This window comes from Schistocerca serialis, chromosome 8 (genome assembly GCF_023864345.2).
Source record: "Schistocerca serialis cubense isolate TAMUIC-IGC-003099 chromosome 8, iqSchSeri2.2, whole genome shotgun sequence".
Classification (NCBI taxonomy): Eukaryota; Metazoa; Arthropoda; class Insecta; order Orthoptera; family Acrididae; genus Schistocerca; species Schistocerca serialis.
The window spans coordinates 550791761-550811128 of NC_064645.1; the positions used below are offsets into that span (position 1 = coordinate 550791761).

General features: G+C 38.9%; 1 protein-coding gene across 1 annotated transcript in view; it reads right to left on the bottom strand.

Moving 5' to 3' along the window:
* LOC126416260 (acetylcholine receptor subunit alpha-like 2) overlaps window positions 1-18058 on the bottom strand; it is a 175101-nt gene extending 157043 nt beyond the window's left edge. Inside the window, exon 1 of the mRNA XM_050083890.1 lies at window positions 17940-18058. Within this exon, the coding sequence (XP_049939847.1) occupies window positions 17940-18003 (64 nt within the window). The 5' untranslated portion in view covers window positions 18004-18058. The remainder of the gene's footprint in view (window positions 1-17939) is intronic.
* Window positions 18059-19368: the final 1310 nt, after the last annotated feature.

Genomic DNA, 19368 nt, shown 5'->3' on the forward strand with positions numbered 1-19368 from the left:
TGCCTTATGGAATCATCTTTTGGGGCAACCAGCCCTTGGCAAAAAATGTTTTTATTGCTCAGAAGAGATCTATACGTATCATGACTAGTGTGCAACCAAGACAATACAAGAGGTGTCAAGTCGCAATAGGCACAATAAAAAGAATCACACAATCACAGCTTTCAGCTATTGAAGCCTTTGTCAGCAGTAGACACACATACATGCCTATCGTGACTCATCACCTCTGCTATGCCTATCGGGACTCAGCACCTCCGCTATATGGTGAGTAGCAACTTTCCTTCTCTCATATTGTTACATTCCATCCTGGATTTTCCACTGTTTCATTTGTGCAACCAAGACACTCATGCAGGAGTCTGTTTAGAGAACTACAGGTATTTACAGTTATATCTCAATACATATACTCCCTTGGATGTTTCATTAATAAAAACCATTCTCTCTTCAAAACCAATTGTCACAACACCAGGTCAAAACAGCAGTTTCATAGTAACCAGTCAAACTATACCCTTACACAGAAAGGAGTAAATTATAGAGGCATCTAAATTTACAATGCTCTAACCAGTGTCATCAAAGGTCTTGCTCCTGAAACACCAAAGTTCAAGAGTAAACTGAAGGAATACCTAATACAAAAGTCATTCTATTCAATTAGTGAATTTTTTAGTGCATAGGAGCAAGTTTTTATTATACAACCGAGTTAGCCATGCAGTGTAAGCATAAATGTAAACTATTTGTTGCCGTAATGTTATGTTGTTGCTCAAATACTTTGATACTGTTAATCTGGATTTGTACACATAAGTGTTAATTCTGAAGTACGTAATATGTTTTTATTTCTTCTAGTGTCCCATGTTGTTACTATGAGTCTTGTCATGAATTAACCATATTGTGTGCTGCTGTATTGTTAACATTGTAAAAATACTGACTCGTTCCATATCCTTGTAACTCCATTGCTATCAGGATCAACGGAACTCCCTTCAACAGTGTGGGTGTATGTGTAGGGTCATTTTTACGCAAGATGGTGCTCTTCTGCACGTTGCACAGCCACTGAAGCGGCTGCTGCAGAGGCATTTCGGAAATACTAGATTTATCAGCCATCATTTCCCTACAGCATGGCTGTGCACATAGTCTGATCTTAATCTGTGTGACTACTGGCTGTGTGGTTATCTGCAATATGTGTTCAGTGCTCCAGTGACGAACAGCTGAACTGAAGGCACACATTGTGCAATGCATTCTGAATGTGACCCCTGCCACACTTTGATATGTTGGGGAACATTCTGTTTGCTGATTATGACTTGTGACAGGAAACAGTGGACAGCATATTGAACACGTCTTGCGCCAATCTGATGACAATTAGGAACCAATGTCATTTTGCTTTTTATGCGGTTTTTCCCCTCAGAACAGTTACAAATCGATTTTTCACTTCCGATGTGGTACGACATTCCTGTGGTGGATGGGCTTACCTAACTAACAGCACTACAACTGTTGGCTGCTGAATTTATGCAATCATGCACTTTGAAGAGTACAGAAAGTGTAATGTGCAACTCAAACCAGAGCCATTGTATGGCCGCTTCCATTTACATTACGATGCCTACAGAGCCATCTATTGGCGAAATTTTTGTTAATATTTTTGGTCCGTTACATTCCCCCCTGCGTCATTCTGAGCAGTGGTTCTCTTTGAACAGCATTTTGGATCTGGAACGTAAATTGTGGACACCTTGTACAACATGAACAGGAAAGATCCAGCGCCCTACCCTCGGGCACACCCAAAGTTCCTCCTACATCTGTCGATGACTTTCCACCCGAAATAATTTGCTGTGTTCTCCCAACTGAAAAATCCTCAATCGAGTCACAAATTTGCTTGGTATCCCATATGTTAATGCTCTTGATAACAAGTATACATGTGGTATTGAGACAAATGGAAATTGAGAAATGCTGCATCTACTTGACTGCCTTGATCCAAAGTTTTCAGTATGTCATGTGACAAAAGTGCGACTTGGGCTTCACGTGATCGATGTTTTGGGAATCCATCATGGTTGGCATGGAGGACGCCACTCTGTGAAATATACCTCAGATTATGTTCTAACAGTCTACAACAAATTGATGTCAAGATCTACTAAAGAGACTGCCTATACTACACTTGTCTGTCCTCTTCCGGAATTTTGCTGTGTGGTATGGGATTCTTACCAGATGGGATTGACAAAGAACATTGAAAAAGTTCAAAGAAGAGTAGCTTGTTTTGTATTATCAAATAGAGGAGAGAGTGCAGTGGCATATATGATATGTGAATTGGAGTGGCTTGGAAACAAAGGCGATTCTCGTTGCTGCGAGATCTTTTCATGGTATTTCAACCACCAAATTTCTCCTCTGAATGGGAAAGTTCACTGGTGTGCAAAAGGCAAGAACGAAAGTAACTTACACATGTTGTGTCACTTCCAAGTAACATAGCTCGATGAAACTTGGACCATACATAGAAAGAACTGCTACTGTATACTAGAGAAGGAACTGAAAAAAATGCAAGGAGAAGGACTGAAATGACACTTTTATTCAAAGACAAAAGTTACACCGCAGTCACGATGATTTATGATGGTCCCCCCACATTACAAAATGCAGCACATGGTTCTTAATAAGATGTTTGTCAGCAAAGCATACTCCGAACGTGCTCCCACGCTAGCTACAAGGTTGGTAAGAAGTTCTTGCAGCAGAGCATTCCATTCCTCCATTAGTGCAGTTGTCAACAGCTGGATGGTCAGTGGCACATCTGGCCATGCTGCACCACATCTCCCCCATTCATGCCACATATGCTCGATGGGTTTTGAGTAGGAGAAAGGGCAGGCCAGTCAATTAACTGAATATCCTGTAATTCCAAGAGTTCCTGCACCTGCGCAGCTCAATGTGGTCACTCATTGTCATCTATAAAAATGAAGTCAGGGCCGAATGCTTCCCTGAAAGGACGCACATTGTAAAGGAGCACAGTGTCATTATAAAACTGACGGTGTTTTGTAACCTGTCCTCCGTTCTGTGGCGATGAACCTCTGTTAGGTGGTGCTGTTGGTAGTTGTGATGATCTGTCATGCCTATGCCTATTGCAGATCATGGTTGCTGTTTGTGTGGGAACAGGGCTTCATGCACTTTGTAGCTTTAACTCCAAAGCATCAGTGAAACCAACAAATGCCTGTTGTGGTAGCTTTGGGTAGTTTGTAATTGTGGGACTGCAGAGCCAAATTCATTGCGGGTGAGTGTAGTCATCAAGATTAGTTTGTAGTTGTAACATCTGTAGCTGTCTACTCATCTTCTCAATTACAGCTCAGAGATTTCATACCTCATCAGAGACAGTTGACAAGTTGTGGGATGTAGTGGTGGCACAGTGAGACATTGCTTCATCAGGCAGACTCAGTGGCTGTCAGCCATCCTCAGCTGAATTGATGGTTGATGTTGCAGCCACCATGGTGGTTGACTCGAGTGTGGTGAGCATTCTGTCAGCCACCTGGATCAACTTGTGTAATAGCTGCCTCTTGTGTTCGATTAAAGGCACTCATACCTGAGGAAGTATTTGTTGTTGCCTGGTGTGCCAATGTCACCAGAACTCCAACAGAGTTTTGTCGCCCCACTTTTCATGATCTAACACTTGCATGACCTTCTGGTCTGTCAGTGTTGTGCAACAAGAAATGAGAGCCATCTTGAGGGTGAGGTAGGCTTGTTTGCTGTGGTGGGTGTAGAATAATGTCTGACACTAACGACACTGCTTGCTAGTGCTGGGTACTGATAACCATTGTAAATTGTTAATGGTCTTCATAATGCGGTGATTGGCAAACTTTTCCACAATTGCAAACCATAGTTCTGGATGGGCAGGCAAAAACAGTGAAGTCTGTAAACGTAAACAGGGTGTGGTAGAACTAACAGAGTTAATGGATGGAAAATCTATTGCTCTGGAATGCAGTTCCGATGCGGATGAAAACAATGGAGCCAGCAACATATCTATATTACCCTTAATGTCCCATCCTGCCATAGTGGGGATGTATGAAATATTACTTACTTACTTCTCAGCTCTACAGCCCTTGAAGGGTTCTGTTGTTCTATCTGGTCCATGGCTTTCCATCTCGATCCTCTGACACCCAGCTTTTTCATGTTATCTTCAATTCTGTCCACCCATCTCTTACTGGGATGTCCCTTCCATCATCTGCTTCCAGTCTTGCCATCAAAAATCTTATTACATGTTCTCTCTTCCTCCATTCTGACTATAGTTCTACTCACCACAGTCATCTTATTTTAATGGTAGTGACAATGTCAGGTTCTTCAAAAAGTTGTTCTAATTCTGCATTCGTATGGATGTGCCAACCTTCTTGATTGTATATTGAGCCATATTTTATGCAGGACTTTTCTTTCCCAAATGCTAAGGATCCTTTCCTCATTTGCAGTCATGGTCAATGTCTTGGCACCATAAACAAGAACCGGTCTTATAATTGTTTTGTAAATGAGGATTTTAGATTTTTGTGATAGAAGTGAGCTCCTAAGCATTGGTAGTACAGCAAAGTAGCATCTGTTGCCTGCTGCTATTCTAGCTTTCACCTCGCAGCTGATGTAATTTGTCTCTCTGATAGTTGATCTAAGGTACTGAAGTCTTGTCAGGTAAACTGAGATTTGATAGATTTTGCTGGCTGGTCACTGCGATATATTTGGTTGTTTCAACATTGACTACCAGGCCAAGTTCCCTTGTATTCTCTGCAGTTGTTGATAAGCATTGGCCAGCACAGCAGGGTTTTATGCGAGTAATGCCACATCGTCTGTGTAGACTAGGTACTGCAGTGAACGATTAAAACTGGTTCCTCCTCTATTTAACTCTATCTGACTTGGCAGAGGGTCATCATAGTAAGGCTTGTTTAAAATCAATATAAAGCTGGTGTATGTTTATTTGATGTTCATAACATTTTTCAAGTAGTACACATAACATGAATATTTGGCTACTTGTTGATCTATTCCTTCTAAAGCCACTGTGATAGTCTCCAATTCTCTCATCCACATAGGGAGTAAGCCTCCTAGTTAGGATCTTGGAGAACACTTTATATATAGTATTTTGCAGGGAGATTCCTTGATAGTTCTGGCAGTTTAATTTATCTCCTTTTTTATGTAGGGGCACATAATACCCATTTTCCACTCCATTGGCACGCTCTCCTCCTGCCAGATGCTCATATTACTTTATATATTGTTTTCCACAGTGTTTCCCCACCACATTTGAGAAGTTCTGCCTGGGTCTGATCTTCTCCAGGTGCCTTATTGTTTTTAAGGTTTTAATAGCTTGTATCACTTCCTCCAGCGTTGGTTCTGGTGTTAAGACCCTTGGTCCATAATAATATGAAATATTGTCTTGTATAAATAGCTCTAAGTGTCAAGTGATCACTCAGTGTGGATGCAGCATATTTTCAATGTCATATTTCTGTATGACACGGCATTGTTCCACAAGCGAGGAGAGCTCCAAAATCTTGATTTCCTGATGGGTGTGCTGGATTTTATCGCCAATGGTGTGCAGTAGGTTACCCACATCCTCCATGACAAAATCGCAATGTACTGAAATCGCAGAAAATAACATGTCCACAATAAAGCTAATTCTTCTTTAAGGTCACCAATGATGTAAGGCTATTATCAACTACATACAAAACATGTACACTAATTTCAGATGTACTTAAGACCACTCTTTTTTATCACAGACAAAATACACAATGTCAACACTCAAAAAACAATACAGAACAAAGATAGTCCATGTGTACAGAAGGTGCTTCACTGATCAAACTCAGTTAATTGACTGTTTTAGTGTGACACCAAAAGTCATTTTTGTAGCATGAAAGAATACCACCAAAATCTTTAAAACGACACTGAGAAAGCACATTATTCAAAATTCATGAAGTTCCAACAAACAATTAATGCATGACAACTTGGTGAGCGGCATTTTTTATACTCATCCTCTCCAGCTGCACTGCTAGATCACCACAAGTGAAAGTGAAAGGATCAAACATGGCTGTGTTACTGTGACAAGTCGCGGTGACCAGTGGGTATATGGCAGGTCACATGTCAAATTGACAAAGTGTAGGTCTTGTGGGAGCTGTGTGTTAAATAAGGAACATGACTCAGCAGTGCAGGCAAGTTACGTGATCAAATTTCCAATGTGTTAAGCAGTCTAAATACAACCCTGAGACTACTACAGCTCATAGCAGAGTATGATGACTTTTCTAAATATTAAATTAAAAACTATGCAAATTGTGGAAGCAGTCATATAAACTACTTTTCATCAACAATTAGTTAGTTGTGCAACTATTTACCAAATGAGCTCTCAGTAAAGTTATCTCTCTCATCAAGCAGTCAAAATACCACTCCATATCATTAGACTCAATTCCAAATGTAGTTGCATTAAACAGCTTGCTTTAATAATCGGGTATTTAGAGGAACACATCCCTATTGAAAGATTTGAATCATTTATGCCCAACCAGGGCCACAAAGCTAAGATATGTTTCAAGACTTGAGCAAGTGTACAAGAGAGAATGATTTGGATATTAAGAACCACCACAGTCAGTCTTATGACATTGCTTCTCTAATGAATGAAGGGCCATCAAGTGTTGATAATGGCAGAAAAAGTATTCAAGTATGGGTGACTTACCCTACAGTGGAGTGTGCGCTGATATGAAACTGTGTGCTGGTCCAAGACTCCGCTGTAGAGTGAAAATTTCATTCATGAAACAACCTCCAGGCTGTGGCTAAGCCATGTCTCTGCAATATCCTTTTTTCCAGGAGTGCTAGTTCTGCTAGGTTCGCAGGAGAGCTTCTGTGAAGTTTGGAGGGTAGGAGATGAGGTACTGGCGGAATTAAAGCTGTGAGGACGGGGCGTGAGTCGTGCTTGGGTAGCTCAGTTGGTAGAGCACTTGCTCGCGAAAGGCAAAGGTCCTGAGTTTGAGTCTCAGTCCGGCACACAGTTTTAATCTGCCAGGAAGTTTCATATCAGTGCACACTCCGCTGTAGAGTGAAAATTTCATTCTAGAAACAACCCCCAGGCTGTGGCTAAGCCATGTCTCCTCAATATCCTTTCTTCCAGTAGTGCTAGTTCTGCTAGGTTTGCAGGAGAACTTCTGTGAAGTTTGGAGGGTAGGAGATGAGCACTTGCCCGCGAAAGGCAAAGGTCCCGAGTTCGAGTCTCGGTCCAGCACACAGTTTTAATCTGCCAAAAAGTTTCAGCTTGTACTTCTATTGGTGACCATATTGTCAGTACAAATCCATGTGCCATCATGATGCGTACTCAAATAACTTTGGGTACAATGGTCTGCTGCTTCTCTCTCTTCCTCAGCACTATATGCATGTGTCATTACTTCTCCTATGACAACTCTTCCATTGTTAACCAACGGTGGTTGTGGACTCATATGGCATTTGTTTGCGCCACCTTACGTACCATCTTCTCTGTCAAAAACAATGACAACACTATTATTCAGAATGTCCCTTGTAGATACAATTTTGAATATAGACCATTAGAGCTCCTCTGCTGTAATATCAAGATATGGACAAGTCAGATACATTCTCAATAATCTATTTTGAGACTGCACTGCTTGTTATTATCAGAATGGTCCTCATGCACTCTTACTGGAAGACAGATGTCCAGTATAAAGTGGAAAAGAGGTGATCATATTGAGAAAAAAGTACCAGCTACATTATATAATTGAATATGATTTTGTCAGTTCATTTTTCAATGTCATTTTGGAGAGTGAACTCCTAGCATTGTTTCACCATTTAAATAACTGTACAAGATGCATGTTAAATAACAAAGGGCTTGAATTAGCTGTATTTTTTTTGCCTTCATTATGATACCAATTCATTGCAACATGGAATCTGAAACTGCTAGGGACCACACACCCTCTTCCAGTAGCTGCCAGCAATTCATGTAGATTTGTGATATTAACTTCTAAATCAAGTCCATGACTCTCAACAGCATCCCAGATGTGCTAAATAGGACATAGGTTGGTTGAATGCGCCAGGCAGAAGCAGCCAATGCTCCTCACTGCCGAGGCTGTTCATTAGATCACTCTGATATTAGAGCAATCAAGTGGTTAATTTTCTTTGTTGGGGACACTAATTTAAAGCTTCAAGTGGTGGTTTAGGTTCACCAGGTCTGCCTGTTTGTTGTCCTATGAGGGATGTTGGAAGACAAATCACTAGTTCCATTTTATGCTTTGGAAACAAACATTACACACACAAGGATATTATCAATAGCCAGGACTGTAACCTGTCAACTACCATGCTCTTTGACCTTATGTACATTGAACTTTCAAAGGCTGTGTTCTTGCACCCATATCTACTGCTGCTAATTCAGTTACTCATAAATGCATGTGCCATGTGAGACATGGTACACACAGGTATTAACTCATAATTATGGTTTATGTGCAACATAGCAAGAAGCCATTTCTTGTAGTACTGCACCTCACATGCTATCTCTGTCAACTACTGATTGGATTAGGAATATTGGTGGGAATAATAGCTCTTCAACATGGGAGATAGTATGTATAATTCAATAGTCCAGCGTGCATGAAAGTTAAGTCAATAGCTTCCAGTAAATATTCCTGATGACTAAATTAATCAGACAGCAGTAGTATGTAGGATTATGGGCATTAGTTGTAAAAGAACCATAAACTGTTGTGCTTTATAGATAAGAAATATTGAGAAAATACATCACATCCATTTCAAAATAGAAAAACAATGAAGAAAAACATTAAGTCAAAAATCAGTGAATTTATTTCAATATTTTTTTCTTAAATTTCTACTGTGGACATGTTTGAGCTCTGTGATTATATGTGCCAATTTCATATTTTTGTATGCTTATTGACACAAGTCTGTTTCTAAACGAAGATGCCTATGCTGTTTTAGGTCATTCTGTCGAATGAGATGGCACAGTGGTTAGCACACTGGATGTGGATTCAAGAGGTTGATGCTTCAAATCCCCATCTGACCATCAAGATTTTAGGTTTTCTATGATTTTGCTAAATCACTTAAGGCAAATAACAGTATGGTTTCTTCGAAAGGACACAGCCGATTTCCTTCCCCAGCCTTCCTTGATCCAAGCTTGTGCTACCTCTCTAATGACCTTGTTGTCGACAGGGCATTTACCTCTAATATCCCTTTCTTTCTTTAGGTCTACTGTATCAATTACCCCACAACTACTCAAAATGGAACATAAATTACATTGAGTTTGCTTGTAACAATATTATGAAAAGTTGCTACTCATCATAAAGCGAAGATGCTGAGTCACAGATAGGCCAAACAAAGACCATTAGGAAATGAGTTTTTGGCCAACAAGGCCTTCATCTGAGATAAAACATACACACACAGACTTGCGCAAATGCAATTCACACACACGACTGCAGTTTCTGGTTGCGGAAGCCACACACACACACTTGTTGTGCCTATCTGCGACTCACGATCTCCGCTATATGGTGAGTAGCAACTATCCTTTCCATAATACTGTTACATTCCATCCTGGATTTTCCATTGTTGTATTGAATTTTCTTGTACAATTGGGTCACTTATAATGTAAATTATGTACAGTGTTTGACAATACTTAAAATTGCATAGTGACCTGCCTACTAGTCTTTCAAGAGAGAGTGATGGTGCTTTTGTGTGTGGGTGTGTGTAAGGGGGGGGGGGGAGAGTGGTGAGATAATACGCACTCTAAGACAAAAAAAAAAAAAAAAAAAAAAAACAAAAAAAAAAAAAAAAAAAAAACCTCTGAGGGAATTACCTGAATCATACAGAAACTGGTGCATGTGATGTACAGACAAACAAATGATATGATTACAATATAATAGAAGGAGACATTCCACGTGGGAAAAATTATATATAAAAACAAAGATGAGGTGACTTACCGAACGAAAGCGCTGGCAGGTCGATAGACACACAAACAATTTTTTGAGGTGGAGGGTGGCATGCTGTTCTAATTTACGGTTGGCCTGTAGGAGGATGCTCTGAACAGCCGATGTGGATGTGGGAGAGGAAAGATTAAGGACTTTTATTAAGGATAGGAGTTGACGGGTGTGTTCATTGGCTGAGTTGATGTGTAGGTGAAGGATTAGGTGGGTGAGGGCAATGGATTGTTCAGTTTGGAACTGGTATAGGGACTGATGGAAGGAAGGGTTGCAGCCAGAGATTTTTTTTGAGGTGGAGGGTGGCATGCTGTTCTAATTTACGGTTGGCCTGTAGGAGGATGCTCTGTTTGTGTGTCTATCGACCTGCCAGCGCTTTCGTTCGGTAAGTCACCTCATCTTTGTTTTTATATATAAATGATATGATTACAATTTTAGAAAAATTGTGTGGTTTATTCAAGAGAAATAGCTTCACAAAGTGCATAAGTCAATAACGCGTTGATCCACTGTTGGCCCTTATGCAAATAGTTAATAGGCTCGGCATTAATTGACTGGTGGGTAGAGTTGTTGGATGTCCTCCTGAGGGATATCGTGCCAACTTCTGTCCAATCAGCACCAAATTACAATTGTTGTTATATGGTTATGACAGATGGTCTCTTCATTTTTAATGACATATTCTTTTTTTCTGGTAGCTGAAGAGAAACAATGCTAACTTAGTATTTCCTCTTGTATCAAACTTTGGTACATAATTTGTCTGTGTGTCTAAAGTGAACTTTCCAACATTTTGTTTTGAGCTCTTCCAATCAAAAAGTCCTCAATATATGCATAAAATTGAGAAGATGCACTGTAGGAATGTATATGATTACCAAGCGCATCTGTGTGACAAACTCAATGTTTTTAGGGATAAATGTTGATTGTCAGTTAACATGGTATGAACACACAAACATACCAACAAAAAGAATGTCATCAGCATTTTATACTCTTAGATTCTAGTGTCAGTTTGTAACAATTAATGTCTCATGGTGACATCCTATTCCTATGTACATTTAGCTGTGGCTTTCTTTTTTGGGAATCAAAAGCACAAAACAGAAACACAGCTTTTAGACTGGAGAAAAGGGCCATAAGAATAAATAACTAAAAGTAGTAGTCATGCTCATTGTTAAGAACTGATTAAAAATCAGGGTATCCTTCATGTACAAGGAAAGGCCTCGAAACAGCATTTTCCATTAGGGAATAATATTATATAATAAATTGCCCAATTAGATGAAAAAGATGATTAAAATACTTCCACTTACAAAACCAAGCTACACGTACAGTTAAAACGAGTGAGGTGACACAGTGGTTAGCTCACTGGACTTGCGTTTGGGAGGACAACAGTTCAAACCCGCGGCCACCCATGCAAATTTAGGTTTTCCATGGTTTGCCTAAATTGTTCCAGGCAAATGCCAGAATGGTTCCTTTGAAAGATTATGGCCAATTTCCTTCGCCATCTGACTCAATCTGAGGTTGTGCTCCATCTCTAATGACCTCAATGTCAATGGGACATTAAACCCAATCTTCCTTCCTTCTACACAGTCCACGATTATGTAAATGACTCAGAGTGTAGGTTAGTAATAACAGGTGTCAACTACATCACCCTGTCATATGCAATATGCAGTCACAGTGTGATCCTTTACGAGCAAAGGCACTCAGCTATATAGTTCACGACAGAAATATTTTGTCATCGTCTTGAGTTCATCATCTCACTCCTCAAGGAGGATGGTGAATCAGTTTTTAAGAGGGACTGAAGGGAGGACATGGAAATCTGCATGTTTGTGGTCCTGGAGTCATCAGCAGGAGTCCAGTGTGTCAAGTGGTGCAGGCTAGAGACCAATGAGGCAGTACAGTTGTAAAGACATTGACTTCATGGTTGGGTGGACATAGTTTGCTCTCGAAAGCTTATATTGTGAAAGACTTTTTGTTGTGCCTATCTGCAAGTCAGCATCTCTGCTATATGGTGAGAGCAACTTTCCTTTTCATAATATTGTTAGATTTTCCTGAATCGTTTCAGGCAAATGTGAGGATGGTTCCTTCAGCAAGGCTACAGCCATCCACAGTCCTACCCTCATAAAGCATACTTATGTATCATGTGTGTATATGTACTGGAGCTATCTGTTTCCATTGTATTGTGAAGTCAAATATTATACAACTGTAATATGATCCCTGGATAAATAAATAAACAAATAAATGTATATTCAAATGTGTAATACTGCAGATGCCATATATTTTCATCATAGATCAATTATTGTTATTCACAAGGACCATGGAGAGCAAATTGTCTGATTCTATGGGTCGTCAAATTCTAATAGATAATCTGTGGTTTAATGCCATTCAAGATTTTGATTTTCAGCTTTGGAATCCTTTCTTAGTAAGTAGGAAATAAAGGGTAAACTTCAACAACAGCTTAGGATTTCACAATTTTTCAAGAGGTGTTCCCTAAGGTTCTTTTTACAGTTACATCCATACCGTACTCTGAAAACCACTGTTAAGTGCATAGCTGAGGGTATTTCCCACAGTACCATACATTACAGTAAAGTGCATAAATACCTGTGTGTGTGAACTGCAATTAGTCCAGTCTTGTGTTATTGGCATCTACAGGAACAATGTGCAGGGAGCTGTATTTCATGCCTAAATTCCTCACTTAATACTGATTCACGAAGAACTCACTATAAGTAGTATTTTGCTTAATAATTGTGGTCTATCTTCAGGCATCTGACAACACAGTTTTTTTAATATTTCTGTGATGCTCTCCCGTGTGTCAAACAAACCTGTGGTCATCTATGATACTTGACTCGTGTCAACTACCAGTGCAACAGGTACTACTGATTCTCGATGAGCGAAAAGCGCTCATCTGCTATGCTACACTCCTCTGGTTCAGAGGCCAAACTCATAGCATCAGTCCACTGTGTCAGACAAATCTGCTTGATTTATGGACCAGTGAGTGCTTGGTAAGAGGTTCTTGTACTGCCACTGAGTGTGACAGATGTTGGTGATAGAAGCTCATCATGCTGAGAAAACTTCGTGCATGGGCACGCGATCTGAAAAATGGCTTCGATCTTTTCAGGCAGAGGAACTGAGTCCTTGGACGAAATCTGATACCCTAAAAAAGCAATATGTGGCTGTCCAAAAAACACTCTTGGCTGTCATCAGAACCATGCTACATTTATTTAGCCTTTTCAAGACTTGTATCAGGTATTGCTCATGTTGTTCTGTGGTTGATGAGAATCTTGTCTAAGTATGCAAAACAGAAGAACACTCCTTATAGTACCACATTAATAAACTGCCGCCATGTTTATGAGGCGTTTCACAAGTCGAACGTCTGATCGATATATACAGACTCTCGAACTATCCAAAGAGGGTGCAGAATGTCTTCTTCCATTACAGGTATCTGTATATACACCTTAGCACATTCTTGTAGACTGAAAATTGTCATGTCACATATGTATAGTTGTAATCTTGTGTTAGAGGAATGGTGATCCCTGCACAGCACTGTGCAACATCTTTCTTTGGTACCAGATGAAAGGGAAAGGACCACAGACAACTGACTGGATGTATAATCCTTTCTCTCTGCATGGCATGAAATTCTGCCTTTGCAATCAGGAACCGCTCTGGGGCCAGACATCATGGTCAACAGGAAAATGGCAGGCCGTCTGTGGTCTTGATACAATGAACAATATCATGAGACACCTCTTTTGGTGCTCCTGGGGGTCATGTCAAGGTTGGAAACCATTGTAATAAGCATGCATACTCCCCAGCATCTGCCTGCACAACTTTGGCTGAGAGCACCACTGCACAGTGACAGAAGCTTGAAGTTGCCAGGCCAGTTACACCATCCATCAAGTGTGCATTCGCCAGGTCTTGTAGCAGGTGGTAATGCACCAACAGATCAGTGCTGATGCAGGACTCAGTGACATTCGTGATCGTAAAATCTCACGAGTGCTCAGTGCAGCCCCAGGTCTAATTTCATACACTGGGTGACGTAGGTCGGTATTGAAGAGTTGTTTGCACCAGACAAGGTTCCTGGTCTACAACAGCATAGCAATCTCCAGGGAAAGATACACAAGTCTGACCTGGCATCCACTAGATACTTGTAGCTTGACTTCCGGTCACTGATAAAAAGGGGCTGGGACAACACTTGGCAATCAGAGGCACTGTTTATGTCTGATGGCTGCCGGCATTTTGGTATGTGTATAGAGATTTTGATGTATGTGCCTGGTTCCCTGATCCTCTGAGGTACGGTAAGATAAGATAAGACACTAGCAGACTGGGGACCTTTCTTATCTGTATGGTGATGAGGTAGCTGAGGAACAACTTCTAGACCTCCTGCAGTACTGGTTTCTATCACCACTGATGTCACACTGGGATAGTTATTCATCAATTCACTTGGTAGGGACCTGGACCTTAGCTGCCAGATTTTTGTAATCTGCCCATGTGACCCTTGTTGATGCTAGGCCATGACACATCACAGCGGGTGCACCAGTTGAGGCAGAGAACATCGTGAACAGTACTGGATTATTCGACGCCGTCGGCATGCTGTTGTGCACGGCAACTGATACACCAATCAACGCAGTAAGTATAGTGTCCACTATCCTGTCAGCCAAGATGGCCACCATGTCCAAAGGAATCTCCATCTGCCTGTGGTGACAACGTCTGCTCTACAATGTGCGCAGCAGGTTGCCCAGCACAATTCCAGTGTCCACCCTGTTGTGGAAATGAAGTAAATATTAGGAAGTTTCTGAGTCCCCTACATTCTCTTAGGTTAACTCTAGCCAGAGGTGTTTCTCTTGTGATGTGGAAACATGTGGTATCAACCACAATTTCATCTTTTCATATGCGCTGCTTCCAATTGTTGTAGTGATCACATATTCAATGGTGCCCTAGCTGACTAATGGCCAACATGAATTTAATGGAGTCAGCCATAACATAGAGGAAACTAGATTCCACTTGCATAAACCATAATGCTGGGTTGTGTAGCCACAAGGGGGCAAGGGCACTACAAGCTGTGAAACTGACAGAATCGTCAGCTCCAATGAATCCCTCATAACAGATCCGGAGTAGTCGTACCTCCTGTTGTTGCAGTCTTAGATCATATCAGGGTCACCACTATAGATGTATTGTTAGATTTGTCAACCAATTCGTCATCCAACCTGTAGGTGCATGAAATGATTTATTATTGTATATGAATTGTCTCGTTATTAAATTTACCTAAGGAGTTGAATGCTCTACAAAGAAATAGAAAGTTCGTGGTTTGACAATGCACAGTCTTTGTACAGATGAAATGTATATGAACTAAAAAAAATTTCTTGTTACTAAGATAAGAAAAACACAAGAACACATAAAAATTATAAAACTCTCTGACAGCTCAGAAAAATTCACTATTGATATCAGCGCCTCTGACAACTAACACAGAAAGCTGATTGACAGCTGCACTGTAACAACATGTATACATTCGCATGCACATGACACAACTCTGCACTACACTGCAAGAGAAACTGAAGCTTGGCTGCAACACTTACTACGCATATTTTCATACCCATATAGTATAATGCATACTGCTATGGCAAAAGAAGGTTGTCAGATGTGTTACTGGTGTTTCAGAAAGCAGTGAAGTCTGGAGGCCAATTTGTGAAAGAAACAAAGTATTAGGACAGTTCTCTTGTTAATTATACTCAGTTACCTACCACTCAGAAAATCAAATAAATGAACTACAAACTAAGACAGCCAGTTCATCAACATAACACATGCCACAAGTGACCAACCCACTAGCGAGATTTAGCAAAACAGAATAGCTACAAACACCTAGGCTTTGAACTTTTCAGTGCAATACCTTCACAGGCACACACTGTGTCATTAAACATTTTTAAGAATGTCAAACAAAATTGGCTAAAGAAAGACATCTTATACTATTGATGAAAGGTGTACAAACAAATGTTGGTTCAGGAGATGGCTAGCTACAGTTAATTAAAAAGCTCATATTTTTCTTGTAAAAGCAATGTCTATCACCTTTTCTACATAATCACATTAAAGATTTCTAAGTAATTATAAGAAAAGTAAAAATTGCCCATCTTATCAACAAAAAATGGAAAAATTAACTGTTACTATGAAAATCTGTTTATTTCTAATAAGATTGTGTGTTACCATCTTTAGTAATGACTAACAAGCCAGTTATTAAGTATATCATTAGTGATAAGTTTATTTCATTGTCAGTATGTGTTGTTCAAAGAAATAAAGTGAGTGGTACTGGCAAAAAATTTGACAAGAATCAAAAATAATCTATTGCTTCTAGTATTCTAAGCCTGTGAAGATTAGAAAAGGAATTTTAAAGCATAATTCAATTCAAGTTTTCTACTCTCTTTCTATTTACTCCCATTCACTTCTTATAACATGGTTAAGTAGATGCTATTCGAGTATCTATTTTCATATTCATGAGATCATTCTTTAATTCATTGAAAGATTTGCTAGAAATGTCATTGATGGCTCAGTAGTTGTACACTGAAGTAAAAGTCCTTTAAGGCAAATACTTTTTTACACATTCTTAGCTCTAAAGTTATGTGACACTATTCTGTTCAGAATGATTTTTTCTTCTGGACAAAGTGTGAGCTATTTTTGAAATGCTAAGCTTAAGGAAATAGATGAGCTAAACACAACCTCAACCAAAGTGGAACAGAAAAAACCATGCTTATCAGACATTATGAGACATACACTCAGCAAAATGTATTTGTAATTTCACTTGCATCCTTATACCACTTACTGCTGGCATCTCTCTGACATTTGACTTTCTATCCTGTTTTAATATGAGTTCACTGTCTCATACTCCTGACCAAACTGCTTCCTTAATCCCTATACAACCCCTTTTCCTCCAAATCCTTTCTTCTGTTACCAGAACCTCTGGTTCTAAGAACTAACAGTTTTCACTTCCTATTTTTATGTGCATCTGATGCCATATGTTAGGTTGTAGTTTTATATAGTGATATCTGAGTATTTTCTTCAGTCAACAGACTACTTTGGTATTTCTCTCCTTAGAAATAGAAAAAATAAAATGCAAGTAACCACATATATGAAATCTTGCTTGCAAAATTTGAACAACACAATACATAGACAGGAGAGTCCATAGATTTGAAGAAAGAAGTTTACTGTATTGATGACAATAAAATGTTTGAATTAAATTTCATATACAACAGTGCTTTTGAGAGAAAATCCAGGTTGCCTCAGCAATTACTTCAGAACAATAACGCAAGGGGCAATATGAAGAAAGAAAAAATATTATCAACAAAATAGGGCAATCTTCATTTTTTACTGACTGTTGGCAGTTGCAAGGTGTGTTGCAACTATTAGTTAGCTGTAAGTGTCCTCTTGTACACAACTACACAGCTATCTAATTTTTTTCGTATTTTGGAGTTTTATTGTGCCTATCTGCAACTCAGCATCTCTGCTATATGGTGAGTGGCAACGTTCCTTCTCAGTATTGTTACACTCCATCCTGAATTTTCCATTGTTTGATTTTTTCATATTTTGATACGTTTTCTTCAAATAGTATGACATCTATTATTCTGATCTCTTACAAGAAGGAATCAATCTAACTTTATCACTGAGTAAACAAAATCTTTTAACAATTTGTTTTAAAAGTATTTCTTATCTCTACACTGCTCTTATCCAGCTTTCTTTCCTATTCTGTGTATTTTGAAGTAGATGAAAACTTTATGACTGGAAGGTTCATTGTTCATTATAAAAGTCCTCAAATACATTTATGTTGAGAGCATCCTGAACTACTTTGCACTAATGGAGCTAAAAAGTACTGCAAAAAGAAATGAAAGCTGTTGCTAAATTAACTCCACTAAAATATTTGGGTCAAAAACTGTTGCCAATTTGATTTTCAAATCTTCTCTGCAATTTGTGTACAGTATATTATAGACTAGGCACATTGCTCAAAAATATTATTATGTACAACCATACAACATAATTTGTTTGTGAAATTATAGACTATCATTTAAGAAAAAATAACATATTTTTATTACTTACTTGATGCAAAGACACATGCTAACACAACAAATACTAGGGCCAAACAACACTTTAAACAGCCCATGTCACTATGATTGAAGCACAACCACGCACACCTTCACACTGACAGCTGAGGGAGCAGCCACAGCTATCAAAGAGTGGGTAACTTTAGATCAAGCCACTAGAGGCAGCACCATCTAGAGATCACACTTTTTCTTGACAAAGTTTGCTATTACACCTGTTAAGGAGTGAAGTGATGCTTAAAACTATAAATATACTTACTTATCTTTTGGCATGAAATGTCACTGAATAAACTCTGTGAAATAATTTGGAAGATGCAGGATTCAAAGACTGCTACATACTCATTTGTCACTTTTTGCTCTTTAACTTGAGACAACTGTGGCATATTAGTATCCAGAATTCATAACTTATTAATTATCTGTGTTACTAAAATTATATGTTTCTTGTATTTTGGTACAATGCCTTAAGAAGTTCTCTTTACATTCACGGTATTGTAGCTAATATACATCTAGCTACAGGTTTCTTGTTAATTATTTATGTCATCATATTTATGGTGATACATTAATATCTCTCTCACACACACATACATGTGCCATGTGTGAATGCACATTCTTTGATGAATCATTAGATGAACTGCAAACAAAATATTTCAAAAACTAGTCCACAATCAAATGAGGGTAAATAATTTCTACTCACAGATTGAAAGCTGTCACAGACATGAACAAAGAAAGAAGAAATTGCAACTGTATGGTCTCTTAATCCATCAGTAGTGTGTCTATTTTTATTCTCAGGACTTCCAGAGAAGCTATTTTCACCTTTTCAAATTAAACAACATATCAATCGGAAGCTATGCTTTTCCTTATAACATTTTACCTGCAGTATGATTAATTTTCTTTAAGGTGTTCCAGCTGCAAAACATGTAATCTGAGAACTTCTATCATATATTATTGCACTATATCAAAGTCATGGGCTACCACATCAAAGGCAGATTTGCCCATAAAATGATTTGAGTAATATATATAAGATGATACAAACTACTGTTCAGTCTTATATGTCAGTATAATATGCACTATGCTGTCAATAGAGGAGAAAGGTAAAACAGAGATTCTACATCAAATGTCATATATTAACTTTTTGTATAGACGTAGTCAGTTCTGCTAGCCATCTTGCATATTATTTTCTTGATGTTGTCCTTTTTTTTTCATTTTATTTAACACTCATTCACTTTGCATGGATACCATAATGAAGGACGACCCTCAGGAATACGGAATAAGTTAAGCTTAACAAATTTAATCAGCTGTTAAAAACTGGCCTGATGATTAATTGTTATTAAATTCCTATAAACTATTACTGCTTACTCTAGCTAACTTTACAATAAGAAATCTGTTACTTAGAAAAAGAAATTGCTGCTTCTTTACTTACATTAAAC